Below are 16,062 nucleotides of genomic sequence, written 5' to 3' on the forward strand. Positions count from 1 at the left end.
CCTGTTTTCTGCCTGTGTCTGCACGCACATCTCAAACGGGCTTCACTGAGTTTCCAACAATGATCAAAAGAAACAATATTCATCTATGCTGAATGTGCAGTCTCGCATTAAAAGGTTGTAAAGAGATGCTGCATGTACATCCAACACATCTTTGTTCCATCTTTGTTTAACACATTTGCAAATGTTTTATCATGAAAATATGCTCTGTCATTGTGTGGAGATTTGTGGTAAAATAAATCAAGTTAGGAAAGTAATAGGAGTTTCTAGTACGGCAAGATTCACAGATATGAATGAAGGTAAGTACTAATTTGGGGATGACACTACGTTTTGAGGGTGATGTTCGAGGGTGCTGTGCAACACTTTGGCTCATATTCTTAAGCAGCTGTTCAGTTGTTGGGTTAAGATCTGGCGAGTATTAGGCTGTAGCACAAGATCTACTCATCAACACATCCAGTGACGCACTTGTTCCATGTGTGGTCAGAATGGGCAATATGTGTCCAAGAGCATGCAACACAGACCCTTATTCACATGTATCTGGATAGCGAATAAACCTTAGAATCCTTATTGATATTATTATTAATGTTTGCCATTTATGACTTAATTTACTTAATGTTCAGCTTTTGAAATGTGCCTGTAGAAAATGTCAGAAAATGAAATGCCACAACACTGAAAATTGCTTGGGCCATGTATTTAAAATGCAGTGTTTGTAGTGGCCTGTACTTAAAAAGAAAAAAAAGAAAAGTTGTACACCATATTAGGCTTGGCAGGTACCCAATGTTATTACCACCAGACAAGTAGGTAGTAATATAATGCAGCTAAGTCTAGTAAGCATTGGTATTTCATATAAATGTAGCTAGTTATAGTGCAGCCAAACAATACTGTTAGTTTCCTGCTCAGCTCAGCTAACATACTGTAACATTAGTCTGAAGCAGATATTTTCTAGGGCTAACCCCCTTTAAGCACTTTGACATAAAACAAAAGAGACCTTTCTTTGTCTTTTAAAAACTGCGCCATTTGATAACTGACACACTGTATCCTATGAATTACTGTCGGACAGACAACTTACTCTTAACCTTTCTCTGTGCTACACTGCATTCACCGTCATTTTTCTGTTCGTTATGTGTCTTTCTCTTGTGTATTCAGCTTGTCTATTTAATTGCACTGTTTTGTGGTTTATTAAACAATTCCACACACACTTCCGTCAAACTCTCTTTGCAGAGCTGTGGTTAAAGAACTGAGATCATACTTCCTGTTTGTGTCACTAAATCTGGCGTTTTGTCGTGTGTATGTTTTCTAAACATAAAATAGTTTAATTTCAACACATGAACAAGTGTTAGGGCATTTCTGCAAATTGTCTAGCCATGCAATTATAGGGGTTTGGAAATGACAAACAATAGCATTGTGCATTGTTTAGCTGTGAAATACAGGATTTGTTAGTATGGCATGGTACATGACAAACCCCAAAATACAGTACATCATACTATGCTATATTTATACTACACTACTTCAAACATTAGATTAAATATTTCATGTGTGAGTGAATGACCAATTTTTTTCTTATCCCCCAGATTAACATGAGCATGTACTGCTCTTAAACATAATCCATGTCGATTTTTTGGCAGCTTGATTAATTTGGAATTTGATCCATCAAACGATGTTTTTCTCTTTGTTTTCAAACATAGCTCCATAGTCCTTTTTGAAACATTTTCCTTCCTTCCTGCGCACCCTGAGGAATTTGTGCACTAATGCTTGTATCTGAAAGACAAAAATAGCCTCACATTGGGGGAAAAACATCTACTTGTCAGACTCTATCCAACAAGCCCAGCCATTTCTCCTCTCATGGGAGTGACTTAAAATACTCTCAGGTTACTCTAAAAGCTGACAGAAACAAAGTCTGCATATGTGAAAGTCCAGCTTCTTGCAAAGAGTTAAATGAGATCGATACCACAGCCACATAGCTTAGCTTAGCACAAAGGCTTACATTTTTTATTTTTTTAATCGAGTAGTAGTCTGACATCACATAAGGGTTGCCAGGCAACCAGAGGCTACATAAGGGCAAGAAATGGTCCATCACATAACTCCCAACAAATCTTGTGCACTTACGAGAAAGAAATGTGAGCTTAATATCCATGTGTCATGTTAATAACAGCACAATCAGGCCGCAGGGCCACCACAGTCCTTTTTTCCTCTCGTGTTCCAGTTTGGTATTCAGTCTACCCTTTGAATGTAGAAGCCTTTGAGATACGATACTTTGGAAAACTGGCATTAAAGCAAAGTATTGCGTTAACATGGCAGCTTGCTGTAGCTAGACTCAGATATTGAGCAGCAGCCACTGGTCTGACTCTGACCTGTAGAGTTCAGTTGCGTAATTCATTCGTCAGCTGTCAACACCACTGGAACATTTCCACTAAGTGTGAAACTCAATGTGAATCCTTCAGCTGTGCATGGCCGGGCTTTGCTCCCTTGCCACAACGTTTTATAGGTAATGCCTTCTCGGTTGCATCATTTTGCTCCAATAAGAATTCCCAACCAGGCTCCTCATTTTGCTGTGACACTGCAGTGTGTTTGTGTGTTTTAGGGCTGCGATGAACACATTGTTTTTTATGATGGATTAATCTATTAATAATTAATTTAACTTTTATAAAATGTCTGAAAATAGTGGAAATTGGCTACTGCTAGATCTAAAAGTGACACATTAAAGTCCTTGTGTTTTTCTAGGTCCACATACTTGAGAAGCTGCTACCAACAGATGTTTCACAGTGGGTTACTCAAGTTCTGGTATAGATGGGAACAGTACTGAGTTGCTTATTAAAAGCTACAATGAACTAAATTGTCCAAATTAATTACACTGAAAAATGTACAATCTAAAGCTTCCCAAGTAAAGACGTATTGGCAACGCAGTGACAACAAGTGTCATGGAGGGCAGTTATATTGGCGTAACCCCAGGCTCTTTAGGGGTATCTGGTGCTGGTTGTGTAGTAAATCAGACTTACAGCATTGGTTGAGTTAACCCTCTGCTGCCATTACAGAAAGAGTCTTGTGTCTGCTGCTGTGTGGTTGGAACAGAACATCAGTGTACACAGTGTGTCACTGCATTTCTGGACGGCCGCCAGATGCTGTTTATAGCTTAGCCGGGGTCAAGTTTGACGGCTCTAATAACCCTGAACGCACTCACCGTCTAATCCATAAAAGGCTTTACAATCAAAGCCGAGAATGACTGGGCTGCCTCTGTTTGTGTGTGTGTGTGTGTGTGTGTGTGTGGGGGGGGGGGGGGGTACAGCGTCATTGTGTTGGTCCAGCAGTTTACTTACAGTATACACGTGACGGTGTGCAACCATTTACTGATTGGATAATTCAGGACTGTTTTTGGTATCCCTGTGGGGGATTTCAAGGATGCTCTGTTTTAATCATCTCTTCAATACGATTTCAATATTTTCTCATGTCTAATCTAGATGTATTTATATGCCCCTGCAAAGGCACTTTGAATTGCATTGTGTCTGAATTATGCTTTATAAATAAACGTGCCTTGCTTTAAAATAATACAGAGAAATAGTTCAAATGTGCATCCTTACATTTCCTGTTCTAACATAACAAGTCACCGCACATAGGGGAACCGTGTCCTCGTCCGAGCTGTTATGTTTCCATTGAGCATGAGATTTTGATTTCTAGTGTAAACAAGCCGTGAATCAATGCATTTCCTTTTCTTTTGTGTGATTCCAGACGCCCCCTCCACAGAGCAGCAGGAGCTGTTCACCCAGAAACTGCAGCAGTGCTGCATGCTCTTTGACTTCTTGGACTCTGTGACGGACCTGAAGAGCAAGGAGATCAAGAGGGCCACGCTTAATGAGCTCGTGGACTATGTCTCCACCAACAGAGGGGTGCTGGTGGAATCAGCGTACCCCGAGATCACTGATATGGTAAGGATACAATAACACAGGGCTTAAAGTCTATTTTCTATACATATCTTTTTTTATATTCAGAAAAAAAACTCTGCCCGCAATAGCAGAAGCAACTAACTTATTCAAAGTGTAACGTTATATGCTATTTCCAGTTTTTATAATCAAGCAGCAATGCTTATAATCAAGTCCTCTCTCCGTCACATCCTGTGCTGTGAGCTGGATTACAATATGTAGGATGATCATTTGTCTAGACAGGGTGTGTCATGTCAGCAGCACGCGAGGAACGTGTTTTCACCTTCATACCAAGCCTCGTACCATACCTGCTCCATTGTTGGTGTTATTTGATGCTTTGTCAATTTATTTCTGCCACTCCTCTTTCCTCTCACCCACGCCGCATTCCATACTGAATGCAGGACATGCAGAGCAGAGTTCATAAAGTTGTATTTAGATTTTCTTCAACTTTCAGCACTTCTATCTTCTAGCTTTTTCGCACCTGTCTACAGTGCTTCTCCAAACTTCAAAGAATCAGCTCTTCTCAAATGTTGGTAACGCCAACAAAGAGAGCTTTATGTTTTTTTTTTTAAATATACAAAAGAAAAAACTTTTCAAATGCTGGCAATGTTGCTTGAGTGTTGAAAAACATGAAAAAGTTCCTCATTGAATGGTCATAATTTAACCATTGGATCCAATATATTTTGATACGCAGTAGTCTTCTTATTTTATTACTACATTACCTCACCTGAAGATAAGATATTACCTGAAAAGTGCTAGGTCAATTAAGGTGAGCTCAGGGTCGAGTTATCAACATTTGTTAACACTTTGGCTGTTGCAGAAATCCATTCACATGTAAAAGTATATTTGGCAAACACGTATAGTTTCCTCCTACAGCCATCCATATTGAGTCATTTGCAGCATTAGGAACACAACTAGTCAGTGCTGCATTGATTCACTCCAAGCTGCAGATTAGCATGATGGATAGGAATGAGCCCATCTACAGCTGAGTCAAGGATTCTTCAGATTATTAATGGACTCGGACAGTAATCCATGTCATACCTTGCAAGTATTGATTTAAGATTCAATTTGTCTTTCAGTATTGTCTTGTAAGGTGTTTTACAGGTTAACATAATTACTTCAAGTGGGTGATATGTAAATGGAAGCTACATGAAATGGCATAGGTTGAAGTCCTTTTGATAGCTGTTGAAAGTATGTTTCTGCACCAAATTCTTACAAGAAAAGGACATTTTAACTATTTACTGCATAGTTTTGGACACTCAGTGCCCTATTCTAATTGCACAAGTGGTAGGTCTTTGGGGCATGGACTGAGTGGGCACCACCAATCACCCCTGCTATGTGGTTATTGCCGATATAGCACCGTTAAGTTCTAAAGGTTAAATTGAACATAAACCAGAGGGTGTGGTAATTAATCTGTCGGTCACGTGACTGGTCTCATCGCTCTAAAACCACTGTGCTAATCAGAGTAGTACACGGTTCTAACTGTAAAACAGCGTCTCATTTTACTTCTCCAGGAAATACAAATTTTGAGTGGCTCGACATGAACACACAGCACAGCAAGTCTGCATCCAAGGCAGATGGTGTGGTATTTCATTTGTACAATGGTGACAGGAATAGATAATCATATTTTTTTTTATATTTGATGAAGCCTTTTATATGTTGCTGCCTACATATTGCAAAGCTTGTTTCCATGACATGACTTTAATGCAATTAGAAGTGCAGTCATATGAATCCAGTCAACCAATTTAGTGCTAACAATAATGGCCATCTGTCACATACAGCAGTCTGTTGTATTGTCCAACTGTCATGTGCTAAATTATATTTTCTGATTTCATTTGTCTCAAATATACACGTTGTGTGGTGTCTAATTACAGTAATAAACTTAAGATCTTAGTGCTGTTTTTTTATCAGAAATGCCATAAACTGCAAAAAAAAGTTTTCAATTAAGTTTTGTCAGTGAAAGCTAGCTTTGGGTATTTCTACCGCAGTTTGGCAAACTTTGGCAGCAGAAATGCAAGGAGAAGCTGGAATAAAAGGGTGAATAGGAAGTTGACAGCTAACGTTCAACCAGCTTCCATTTGATGTCAATGTTTAAAATGGTAAAACATCTTTGTCTAAGATACAGTATGTTTTGACTAAATTCTGTACCCTGTTTTGTGTAACATGGCACTGTTCCAATCCTGGAAGCAACCCAGAACTTCATTTTGATCTCAAATGGAAAGTCTGCCCGGAGTAGTATGGATGTTGTCAGTCCTGGCTGCTAATTAAACCACACTATAAATAAATACGTGAACTCTACCTTACTGTTGTCAGTAGGTGGAAAAGCTGTTGGCTCTAAAAGGAGATATAGCAACCAAAAATAGCTCAAATAAATACACTCTAGATAGAGGTTATTTTTTCAAGCTGCTTTTAAACTTTTTATTTTACTATTTTTTTTTCTTACTTACTGTCATCATTTCCCAGTCTCCAGTAGATTGTTTCATCAATATAAAGATTGGTACTTGTGGTAAATACAACATGGCTATGGGATTTTGTGCTATTTCTGCAACATGGCACAATTTTTTGGCTTTTCAATGTGCCAACACAGACTGTCAATAACAGCAACTCCTATTACAGTTATTCTCACACCTACTTTAAAGCATGCTGATCAGAAGCTAGAAACCTCTGCAGTGTGTGAGCAACAAGTTGTTCACTGAAGAATGAGCTACTTAGTTTTTAGTAACCTGTGTCCACCATAGCACATCAGTGACTTGAAGGCTCTTGCTCATCCACATGTATTGCAAGGGTTCTTTCTAAGTTATGTAATTTTATCAGGGCAAAACGGAGGGGACACGATTCGGTCTTGACTGGCTTTTCTCTTGAGCGCAACCCTAGTGTCCGTACTCCAGATGGGTTCCTGAATGAGGTTAGACAAATAGCAGCTGCGCTTTCAGAAAGCCGGGGCGGATAATAGCCCTCCTGGATACTCCATGCTTTGCATCACATGATGATGAAGAGGTGAGTGTTCAAAGTGGTGCCCATTATTCTGCTGCTGTGAGGATGGCTTTGATCCCGGGGGGTTGTTAGGGGGTACAAACAGTAAGGGTTTTCATCTATGTAAAAGGAGGTTTTGCCAACTCTATAATTAGTGCTACCAGTGTACGATAGAAAAAATCACCTCTCAGGCAGTTTTGATTGAATTCTTCCCTTTTATGTGCAAAAGAGCCAACAGGCTTAGTAAAACAAAAAGAACATCAGTGAACTAGGGGAGAACGGGGTAATATGTCACACGGTTAGGTTGTCACAATTGTTATATCTCGGAACCGGAAGGTGCTGTCTGTTAAATTTTGGTATGTAAATATAAATATCCACAACTGGGATCAGAGGTCACCTACATAGTCTTTCTTGGAGTTAGACTGCTGAATTCGAGGTGAGAGGACTGTTAGTGTTTTTCATATCAAATTGAAAATATTTAGCTCCTCTGTATTTTTCTTCTAGGCTTTTACACAATGGGTTTATAACAAAACACTTGTTACCCTAAACAAGTGTGAAGGGTAAGCTATAGTTTAGATTGTTTTTAGCAAGCTAATTAGTTGTCAGATGGTTGTTTGCCTTGATGCTAGCAAGAAATTCCAGTTGGAGTTGGTCGTCACATTTTTTGGGGGGTTGGTTGTCACATGTTATCCAAAGGGTGCAGCCAGGAAAGGAACCCAATAACAAAAGAAAATGTCAAGCTGTATCCTCACTGACACCCCAGAGAAGGAGAGAATAGAGCAGGAAAGGCAGCTAGCATGCAAAAGAGAAAAGGGGCAACAAAATCAAAATGACCCAGTGGGCACACAATCTCTGCTTAGTTAGTGAGCAGACCCTACATTTGCCATCACTGTAACTCAGATAGTGAATGTGTGTATCGTGGTTGAGTAGGCTATTTGTTTTGTTCTTTGTGTTGTTACATACAGTAGGTTGGTCTTAATATGGATTTCCTTTTTGTTTATTCCTTGCTAATTTTGTGTTAATATGCATAAAGTTATGTAGGCCTATTTTTCAACTTGACAATGAAATTTAACTTTCAAATTTAGTTCTTCTTTTTTGCCTTCTTTTTAAGATTTTTCCCATTAAGATAACATCGTGACAAACAACCCCATAGTGTGTGACAACCGACCCCTTGATGGGGTTGGTTGTTACAATGTGTCAGTGTCTTTGATGGTAAATTTCTTCTTTATTACAATAAGGTAGAAAAAGTGAGGGGTTCACATTTCAAGCCAACACCTTAAGCTTCAATTTAATGTAGGAATGACTATTGAAAGATGTTTAGGTGATGAGCAATTCTCACTAGAGTAAAAAGTGTGCCTACTTACCCCGGTCTCCCCTATAAATCCTCTTGTATCTGCTTTAAAGGTGGAGTCAGCGATTCTGGAGAATATTGGTTTTCAAAATACCTTTTTGTCAAAATAAATGTATCTACTCGCGATCCGCTATCTGGCCATACATAACTTATACACACACTCTCACACAAATCATTGTTCCTTTTTCTTTAAATAACTGCCATTCTCACATTTTTCCTCCCGCGATACTTTTTCTTGTTTTGTCCAACTGAAGTTATTTTTGTGATATTGTGAAGTCACTGGGAGAATTAATTAAGCGCGCCGGATGCTTGCGTGGTGCATTATGTAACTCTTATTGTTATAGAGACAGAACAACACCCCCCCCCACAAGAAAGTTTGAGATATGAGGAGCATCTTTTTTTTCTAGGATTTAACGAGCGGATTTTTCATTATTATTCTTGATGGAGACTGGAGTTAACGATATCCTCGGGAAGTGTCAGTAACACTGAATCTTGAAAGATATGTGTATCTCGAGAAGCAGTGCAATTTGACTCGAAATACAGCAATCGGACACTAAAGATTTTCAAGTGCCTTAATTGCTCTAATCAGTGTCATAGACTACAATGACTGATGTTCAATTGTTTTTAAAACAGGCCCCTGTCGCTTTCTTCTTATGCGGTATCTTTGCCACATGTCTCTCCCCCTGGATGTGAACCTCACAATTTGACAACATCTACTGTGGGCCAGAGAAGCGACTAATTCATTCCCCCACTCACTAGAGACGGGCTTGCTTGGCCCGTTCTGTGATCGAAACTATTTTATTTACTTACACCTTTCTTGCAATACCAGGCTATGCTAGGATCTTATTGCGCTCCTGTTTGCACTCCCCAGTTCTGTAACAGCCCCACCATTCATCTTGACTTGCTGAGCATTTTGCCACAAAAACACTCCACTGGAAAAAAAACGGGCTTCACACTGAGGCTCAATGTCCCGCCTGGCAACCCACTCTGGAGCCATCTGATTCCAGCTCAGTTAATGATGTGCCTCGCACCAGGGAGGGCAAAGTAATACGCCACAGAGAACGCACCGAGGTGGCACGCTGATTTATTCAGCTACCTCATTATCAGCATCTGCATACATCTGCAAAATCTACAGAGAATGACGTAAGGCCAATAAGGCAGGCTGCTCAAGACTTGTGGTGCGACAGGTTGCATTATGTGTTGCCATAATATATCAGGAGATAATAATTCAAACTTAAACTATGAGAGACCGGCTCAACAACATAAAGTGTCATCACTCTGCGTAGAAAGCATGCAGGCAGTCAATAGGTTTGGGTAAAGAATGGATTAAATGCTACATGTTAAAGGTGGAGTCAGCGATTCTAAATAATGCTTGTTGTCAAAATAATTTGTTGTCAAAATCCAGTGAATATCTCCTTACGATCCACTACTTGTCCGTTCTGTCAAGATATTATGTGTTAATACAAACCGTAGGCTCTGTAAATGGGCATTTTGCTAGCTATAGTTGGCCCCTTAATTTACATACCTGTTTACACTGCCGAGGCTGTTTATTAACACTAGCTTCTTTTTCAGTGCACACAAAGTATAGACAGGTAGCGGGCGTGAGGAGATGTTCACTTATTTTGTCAAAGTGATTTTGACATCAAGCATTCTCCAGAATTGCTGACTCCACCTTTTTAAGCGAGTTTAAATCATTGTTTCCGGTAAGGATGGGCATTTTAAGAAATTCAATTGATCGATCATCGGGAAAATTAACGAGCAATTATCGATTCATCGTAATCTTTTTTTACATGCCAACAGAACATCCAAAATACAGCGTTGTTACCATAGACTGTATACAAGAGTTTTTTGTTTTTTTTAAGATATTTTTTGGGCATTTTTATGCTTTATTGATAGAGAGACAGAGGTGAAATAGGGCAGAGAGGGGAGTGACATGCAGAGAACGACCGCGGACGGGATTCGAACCCGGGTCTGCTGCTGGGCCCGGCCCGGGAGGGGGACGCCTTACCGACTGAGCTAAAGGCGCCCCCATACAAGAGGTTTTTACTCAATTATATCTTTATTCCAAGATCTTCTAGGCAAACAACAATCTATTAAGGCAAGGCAACTTTTTAAAATAAATTAATAATAAAATGCGGCGCTGGTTAAAGCCCGAGGCTATGACCCAACAAGGAGCCAATGCTACGATACCTTTAAAGTTTAAACACATATGCGCCTCCTAAGATGGTGCCAAAGACTGCTTAAGGGCACGGCACGTTTCTCTGAGTGGTAAAGGACCTAACGTTACTTCATCTAATAAACAAAATGTGCAAATTAGTTCCCTGATGAATGCAAAGTAGGAAAGCATAGACGCTAAAGTTAGCCGCTAATGCTAGCGGCGCTAACGTCACACGTTAAACCGGGTCGGATGTAGGCTTCAATGTACAAGTGGTACATAATTCGGTTTGTTTGCCATCTACGAGCAGCTCGGAAACAGCTGCACTACACTGTTTGACTTTAAAACAACAGGAAGGACACAAGCTGGCAAATAACTGCTCAGTACAACATCGGTGCGCTGAAGGGCATCTCTTAATGCACAGCCCGTTCAACCTTGAAGGGAATGGGCCACAGCAGCACGAGACCATGCTGGCTGGATACCATTCCTTTCAGCTTATAACAAGGTCGGACTAACACGTCATGTGACAATCAAACGGATCATTCGAATGACAAGGATCATGAGCATTGTTATTGTTGCTCACCAGGTTTTCCAGCAGGGTTATGTGTTATCTGTCAAAGCACCTCTGGATGCTTCCAGGAATATTAGTGACTTTGGTGGTGTTGTCCGAGAGCTCCAGCCAAAGGTCCTGTAAAAGGTAGAAAGAATATATGCAGACATTTTAAATGTTTGAACAATTCAGTTTAAGAAACTTCTAATTAGGCTTGCACAATATATCAAAGTATAGCAAAGATTCTCAGCACGTCCGAGTTTCGAGGCCACTGTCGGGTTTAAAATTCCTTTGCCATGGTTCCTCTCCCATTTGTGTCAATGGGATTTTCCGGATGCCAATACGTAATTTGATGTCTTCAGCACGAGAGTGTGCACCTAGTCACATAATGCCAGCTTTTCCAGCTCCCAACTGCAATGTGTGTCACTCAAATGAACCCTTGCTAAAAATAACAAGTTGGTAAAGAGGTGGATGTGACCTGTCTACAATGATTGTCCATGGTACAGAATTTGAATCGGGGGTTGTGGCAGATGCAGAATCCGTAACCGTTTTATGGTCTTTTAAAAAAACAATTTAACTGATGTTCATAACGTGTTCTGTCTCCAGTGTTTCCCCTACCATTGGCCTGGCGGGGCCGCCAGGCCAACAACAGCCTGACTTTCATTTCACTGATCTTTCATTGATTCCGTAATACTAATTTTTGAGCGTATGCGCGGCACTGTCAGTCTACCCCTCGTGTGCGCCTGTCTTTACAACCTCTCGTTTGTTCATCCCATCAGCTGGTCTGTGTGTGTCTGCGTGTGTGTGTCTGCGCGCGGCGCGATGCGCGTGTGCATTCGGTGCACACTTGTTAAACACGGAAGCCAATGAGCAGAAGCATGACTAGCAAGCAAACGTTGAACTAGTGGGGAAAATAAAACCAGCGCCTGCTCTATGGAGATATTAAGGACTCAGTAACAGGGACGTTGAACAGGAAAAAGTGCTGAGCAAAACTTAGAAAGTTAAAATCGCTACGTCGCCGTGGCAACACAACCAATCTGTATCAACAGCAGAGACAGCGCAGAAAAAAACGGCATGCACTCGTTTCAGTAAGTTTACAGAAGTGCCACACCTACTGCCTTTGACATTCTCAGGAAAGCATTAATTTATTTTCAAGGGACATATTAATTTATTATTTAAACTGTTAGGTTATCTTGAAAACAGAAGGCTATTGTAGGCCTACAAGCTTTATTTTTTTGTATTTTCAATGCTACTTTATTTTTATGTTTTAAATTGAGAAAAAGGCTAGATGAAATATAATGGTCGGAATAGGGAATTTGCCTTATGTAGCACACTTGTTGATAGGCTAATCATGATGTGTAGCCTATGTTAATTAATTTATTTTCAACAAGGCTATTTGCCTAAAAAAAAAAAAATATATATATATATATATATATATATATATATATATATATATATATATATATATATATATATATATATATATATATATATATGTTTCAGTAGGCTAGCTTCAAGGTTAGGTGATTCAGATTATTCCAGAAATTAGTCCTAGACAGGACCTGTCTATATTAGATCTTAGTGTTTATTGTTTTTTATTGAAATCCACGTGTTTTTCTTCAATAGTTTACATGGCTTGTGTCTCCAAATTATTACAGGAAATGGTTATAGGCAGGACATATGACAGCTGTTTACAGAGCACAACATTAATCAGATTTCGCCTCTCAAAGTGCACCAGATTGATGCATTTAACTTTAAAAGGATAAGGTTTCTTCTGCAGGGGCATGCCCCCAGACCTCCTAGAAGGTCCATTCTCACCCAGCAGGATCTAAAAATCCTGTGGGAAACACCAAATTTACAAACGTACTGAATGTGAAAGCATAACCCTATGCCCTCATTCTTAACGGGCTGTCAAAAGAAGCTCATCTCAAATGGGGTTCGTTCTGGTCAATTCCTTCTAGAAATTTGGTACGCACGCGGCGCGCATACTCTTCATCAGCTCTTACCACCGGGCCTAAAAAAATTCTAGGGGAAACACTGGTCTCTATCAAATAATAACCGGGGTTATTTAACATCCTCAATTTAATCAAACAGTAGAAATAGTTGCTTTCACTCCAGTTAGCAAGCTGTCAGTCATGTTCACTCGTGTGTTTGTATTAGATTCCACTTGTTCTGGTGAATTCAGAATGTTTTATTTTGTGCCCACAGTTTCAAAATGCAACATCACTATGTGCAACTGCCTTTGATAAAATTTTGCATTGCCACCCGCGTTTATTTAATCTTTGGGCAACAGCTGCTTTCCACAAAGAAATCTGGTCATAGAAAAAGTGGATTACAGAGTCTTGTGTATAGTCAAATTAACTGTAACCAAATTTGTTGCAAGGCTTGTCACACTGTAGGCAACACTGTCCTATACTTTCACACTACACTACGTCCTGTATGCGGTTTAAAGAAGGCTGAACCAATTACAGTAGCAGGTTTTCTGTAATGCTATATAAAAAGAACTTGTTTTTATAAGATGGCGGTGTGGAGCACTGGAAACCAAATGCCATTTGGTGAAGCCCAACAACATTTGGTCACTTATGTGCTTCATTGGCATACAATAGTCATAATAATATGTGACAGAAACGTCTCATTGTATTTCATCAGCAGTTCGCAGCGTTTACCCATCGTGATCTATAAATAACTTTATCTATATTCCTGCTGTGTCTTCTCCCATGCTCTCCTGGGATTGTAACCCTTATTTGTCTGGTTTCCTTTTTTATATATATTTTTAATAAGTCTCTTTCTCCTCCTTCCTCTCCAGATCTGCACCAATATATTCAGGACTCTTCCACCAAGTGACAACCCTGACTTTGACCCAGAGGAGGACGAACCCACTCTGGAGGCTTCCTGGCCTCACGTTCAAGTAAGCAGGCCATACCCCAGCCTGCATTTCCTTAACACCCTTTAGATTACAACATGTCAGTGTGGGAGGGGATAAAAGGTGTATATATTTTCATTTATTCAAAAAGATTACATTTGTCTTCCAGCTGGTCTATGAATTCCTCCTGCGCTTTCTGGAGAATCCAGACTTCCAGCCAAGCATCGCAAAGCGCTACATTGATCAGAAATTTGTTCTGCAGGTAGGAGTTTTTTTTTTAATCAGCATTTAGTTTTCAGTTTCATGATAATGGTTTTGTAAATGTATCAACTGGTCCAAAGTTAACCACATTTTTTCAGCTAAGACATGAAGTACTTAGTTACAGGCATTAATGTAGATTTCATGTTATGTAGACATGTTCTAATTAAAGAAGAAAATGAATTCTCCAAAGTTTTCTTTTCTTTTTCCATTAATAAGAATAGGGGGACGTGCTGCACATATTTGTGATTAATATTAGATATGATTTTTATAATTTTTTTATTAGATAATCATCGTTATAGTTGTATCTAATAGGAGACTCCAAGCTATCAGTTGGGAGTGTTGTTACATCCCTACGGTTGCATTTATTAATTTCATAGTCCAGCGTGATGTATTCTGATGCAATTTCAAAAACATAAAATATTCACATTTTAAAAGCGCCATCATATTGCATTTTGCTTGTCAAATAACTCCCATCTATTAATCAATGCATCGCTGCAGCTGTTACAGATGTTTCCTCAAGTACTCAGCATTTTTAATTTTAATATGGTGAATATCATAAGCGTAATTACCATCACATTGTGACGTGTTTAGGGATTTCAGAGACTCCCACAGCATGATGAGTTGATTAGATGAGTCAAAGTGTAGCATCTGTCCTGGCTCAGCACCCAGTACCACCTCCTGTAGGAATGCTCCACTTCTCTTCTGAAGCCGCGGCGCGAAGCAGCAGCTAACGGGGGCCGGGGGGGGACCATACCACACCACACGGCCTGGAATGTTGGCTGGGCCACATCCGAGGTGCCTGGACGGACTTTCCATGATGCGAGTGTGTCGTGGGGGAGCTTTAAATAGCCGGCCTGTTGTTTATCTTCAGGTCGAGAGAAATGGACTGGGGTTGGATTAAAGAGGAACAAGGTGGAGGTCTGGGTGGCAGTAAAGGCAGGGGGAAAAAAGGCCTGTGGTTTGTTTAAAGTTGGAGTCAGCAATTCTGGAGAAAGCTTGTTGTCAAAATCTGTGGATATCTCCTTACGACGTTAACCGGCAAATACTTTTGACAAAGTGATCCTTGTGAATCGCTGACTCCACCTTCAACTCCAGTTATCATAATAATACACATCGCATAGGAGTAAGTCTTTAAATATCCCTATGAGGTGTTCACATACATATTCAACATACAGGTCAGAACACGGTCAGCGGAGCGTGCCAAAGGGAGGCAGAGGTTAAGTGGTTTCCTTAAGGGCATTTTGACAGAGGATCACAAGGATGAGATAAAACCACAAAGGTTGAATCCTTGTTGGTGTATCTGGGCGTGCCACGCCTTCTGCCTTCGCGCCTAAAACACATACCTACCTAAGACAAACCCTGGAGTAACCTGGCTCATTATTGGTGCTCGATATTTGTACATTCATCCACTTGAGAAATGGGTGTGGAGTAATACAAACATGCAGCGTAGCAGCTCAGTGTGAAGAAAATGATTTGATGCTAACTTTTAGCATGTGAATGGGACACGCCACCCAAGAGAGTTATCTCCAGGATGCAGTGAAGTGTCCAGTGTTACTACAACATACTATAGTGTTGAAAATATATCAATATATGTTCCTTATTTAGACTTCAGATCTCCACCAGTTTTTTGCCCTACTCGTTAGTTAATGACATGTTTTGGTCTTTGAAAATAGTGGTAGAATCAGCACTGCCCTGGTGAGACTTCATCAGCTAGTTTGAAAAACAGCTGCAGTAGAAAACAGCCTCCAGCATGGGAAAACAACCTTTTGAGGAGCAGAACATGTGATCAGACACGTAGGCAGGGTGTATTCTAGGCTTTTTATGTCAGGGATCACTGGTAAAATGTTGTGTGTTAGTGATCTGTTTTTTCTCAGTTCATGGTTCAATATAAATTGTTTCTAAAAAGTGGGATGCGTTTCTATCCATACCTGATTCAGAGTTCCATTAGTCTCTTGTGTTATTGGTTTTCCTCCGTTTGAGCATTAACTGAAATGTGGA

At 40.0% G+C, this 16,062-nt stretch overlaps 1 protein-coding gene across 1 annotated transcript in view; it reads left to right on the forward strand.

Moving 5' to 3' along the window:
- The window catches only part of ppp2r5a (protein phosphatase 2, regulatory subunit B', alpha isoform), a 42,406-nt gene that overhangs the window by 16,253 nt on the left and 10,091 nt on the right, over nt 1-16,062 (forward strand). Inside the window, exons 2-4 of the mRNA XM_080048029.1 lie at nt 3,721-3,917; nt 13,747-13,848; nt 13,973-14,065. Coding sequence (XP_079904155.1) covers nt 3,721-3,917; nt 13,747-13,848; nt 13,973-14,065 — 392 coding nt within the window. The remainder of the gene's footprint in view (nt 1-3,720; nt 3,918-13,746; nt 13,849-13,972; nt 14,066-16,062) is intronic.

The sequence above is a fragment of the Ammodytes marinus genome (genome assembly GCF_949987685.1).
Source record: "Ammodytes marinus genome assembly, chromosome: 19".
Classification (NCBI taxonomy): Eukaryota; Metazoa; Chordata; class Actinopteri; order Uranoscopiformes; family Ammodytidae; genus Ammodytes; species Ammodytes marinus.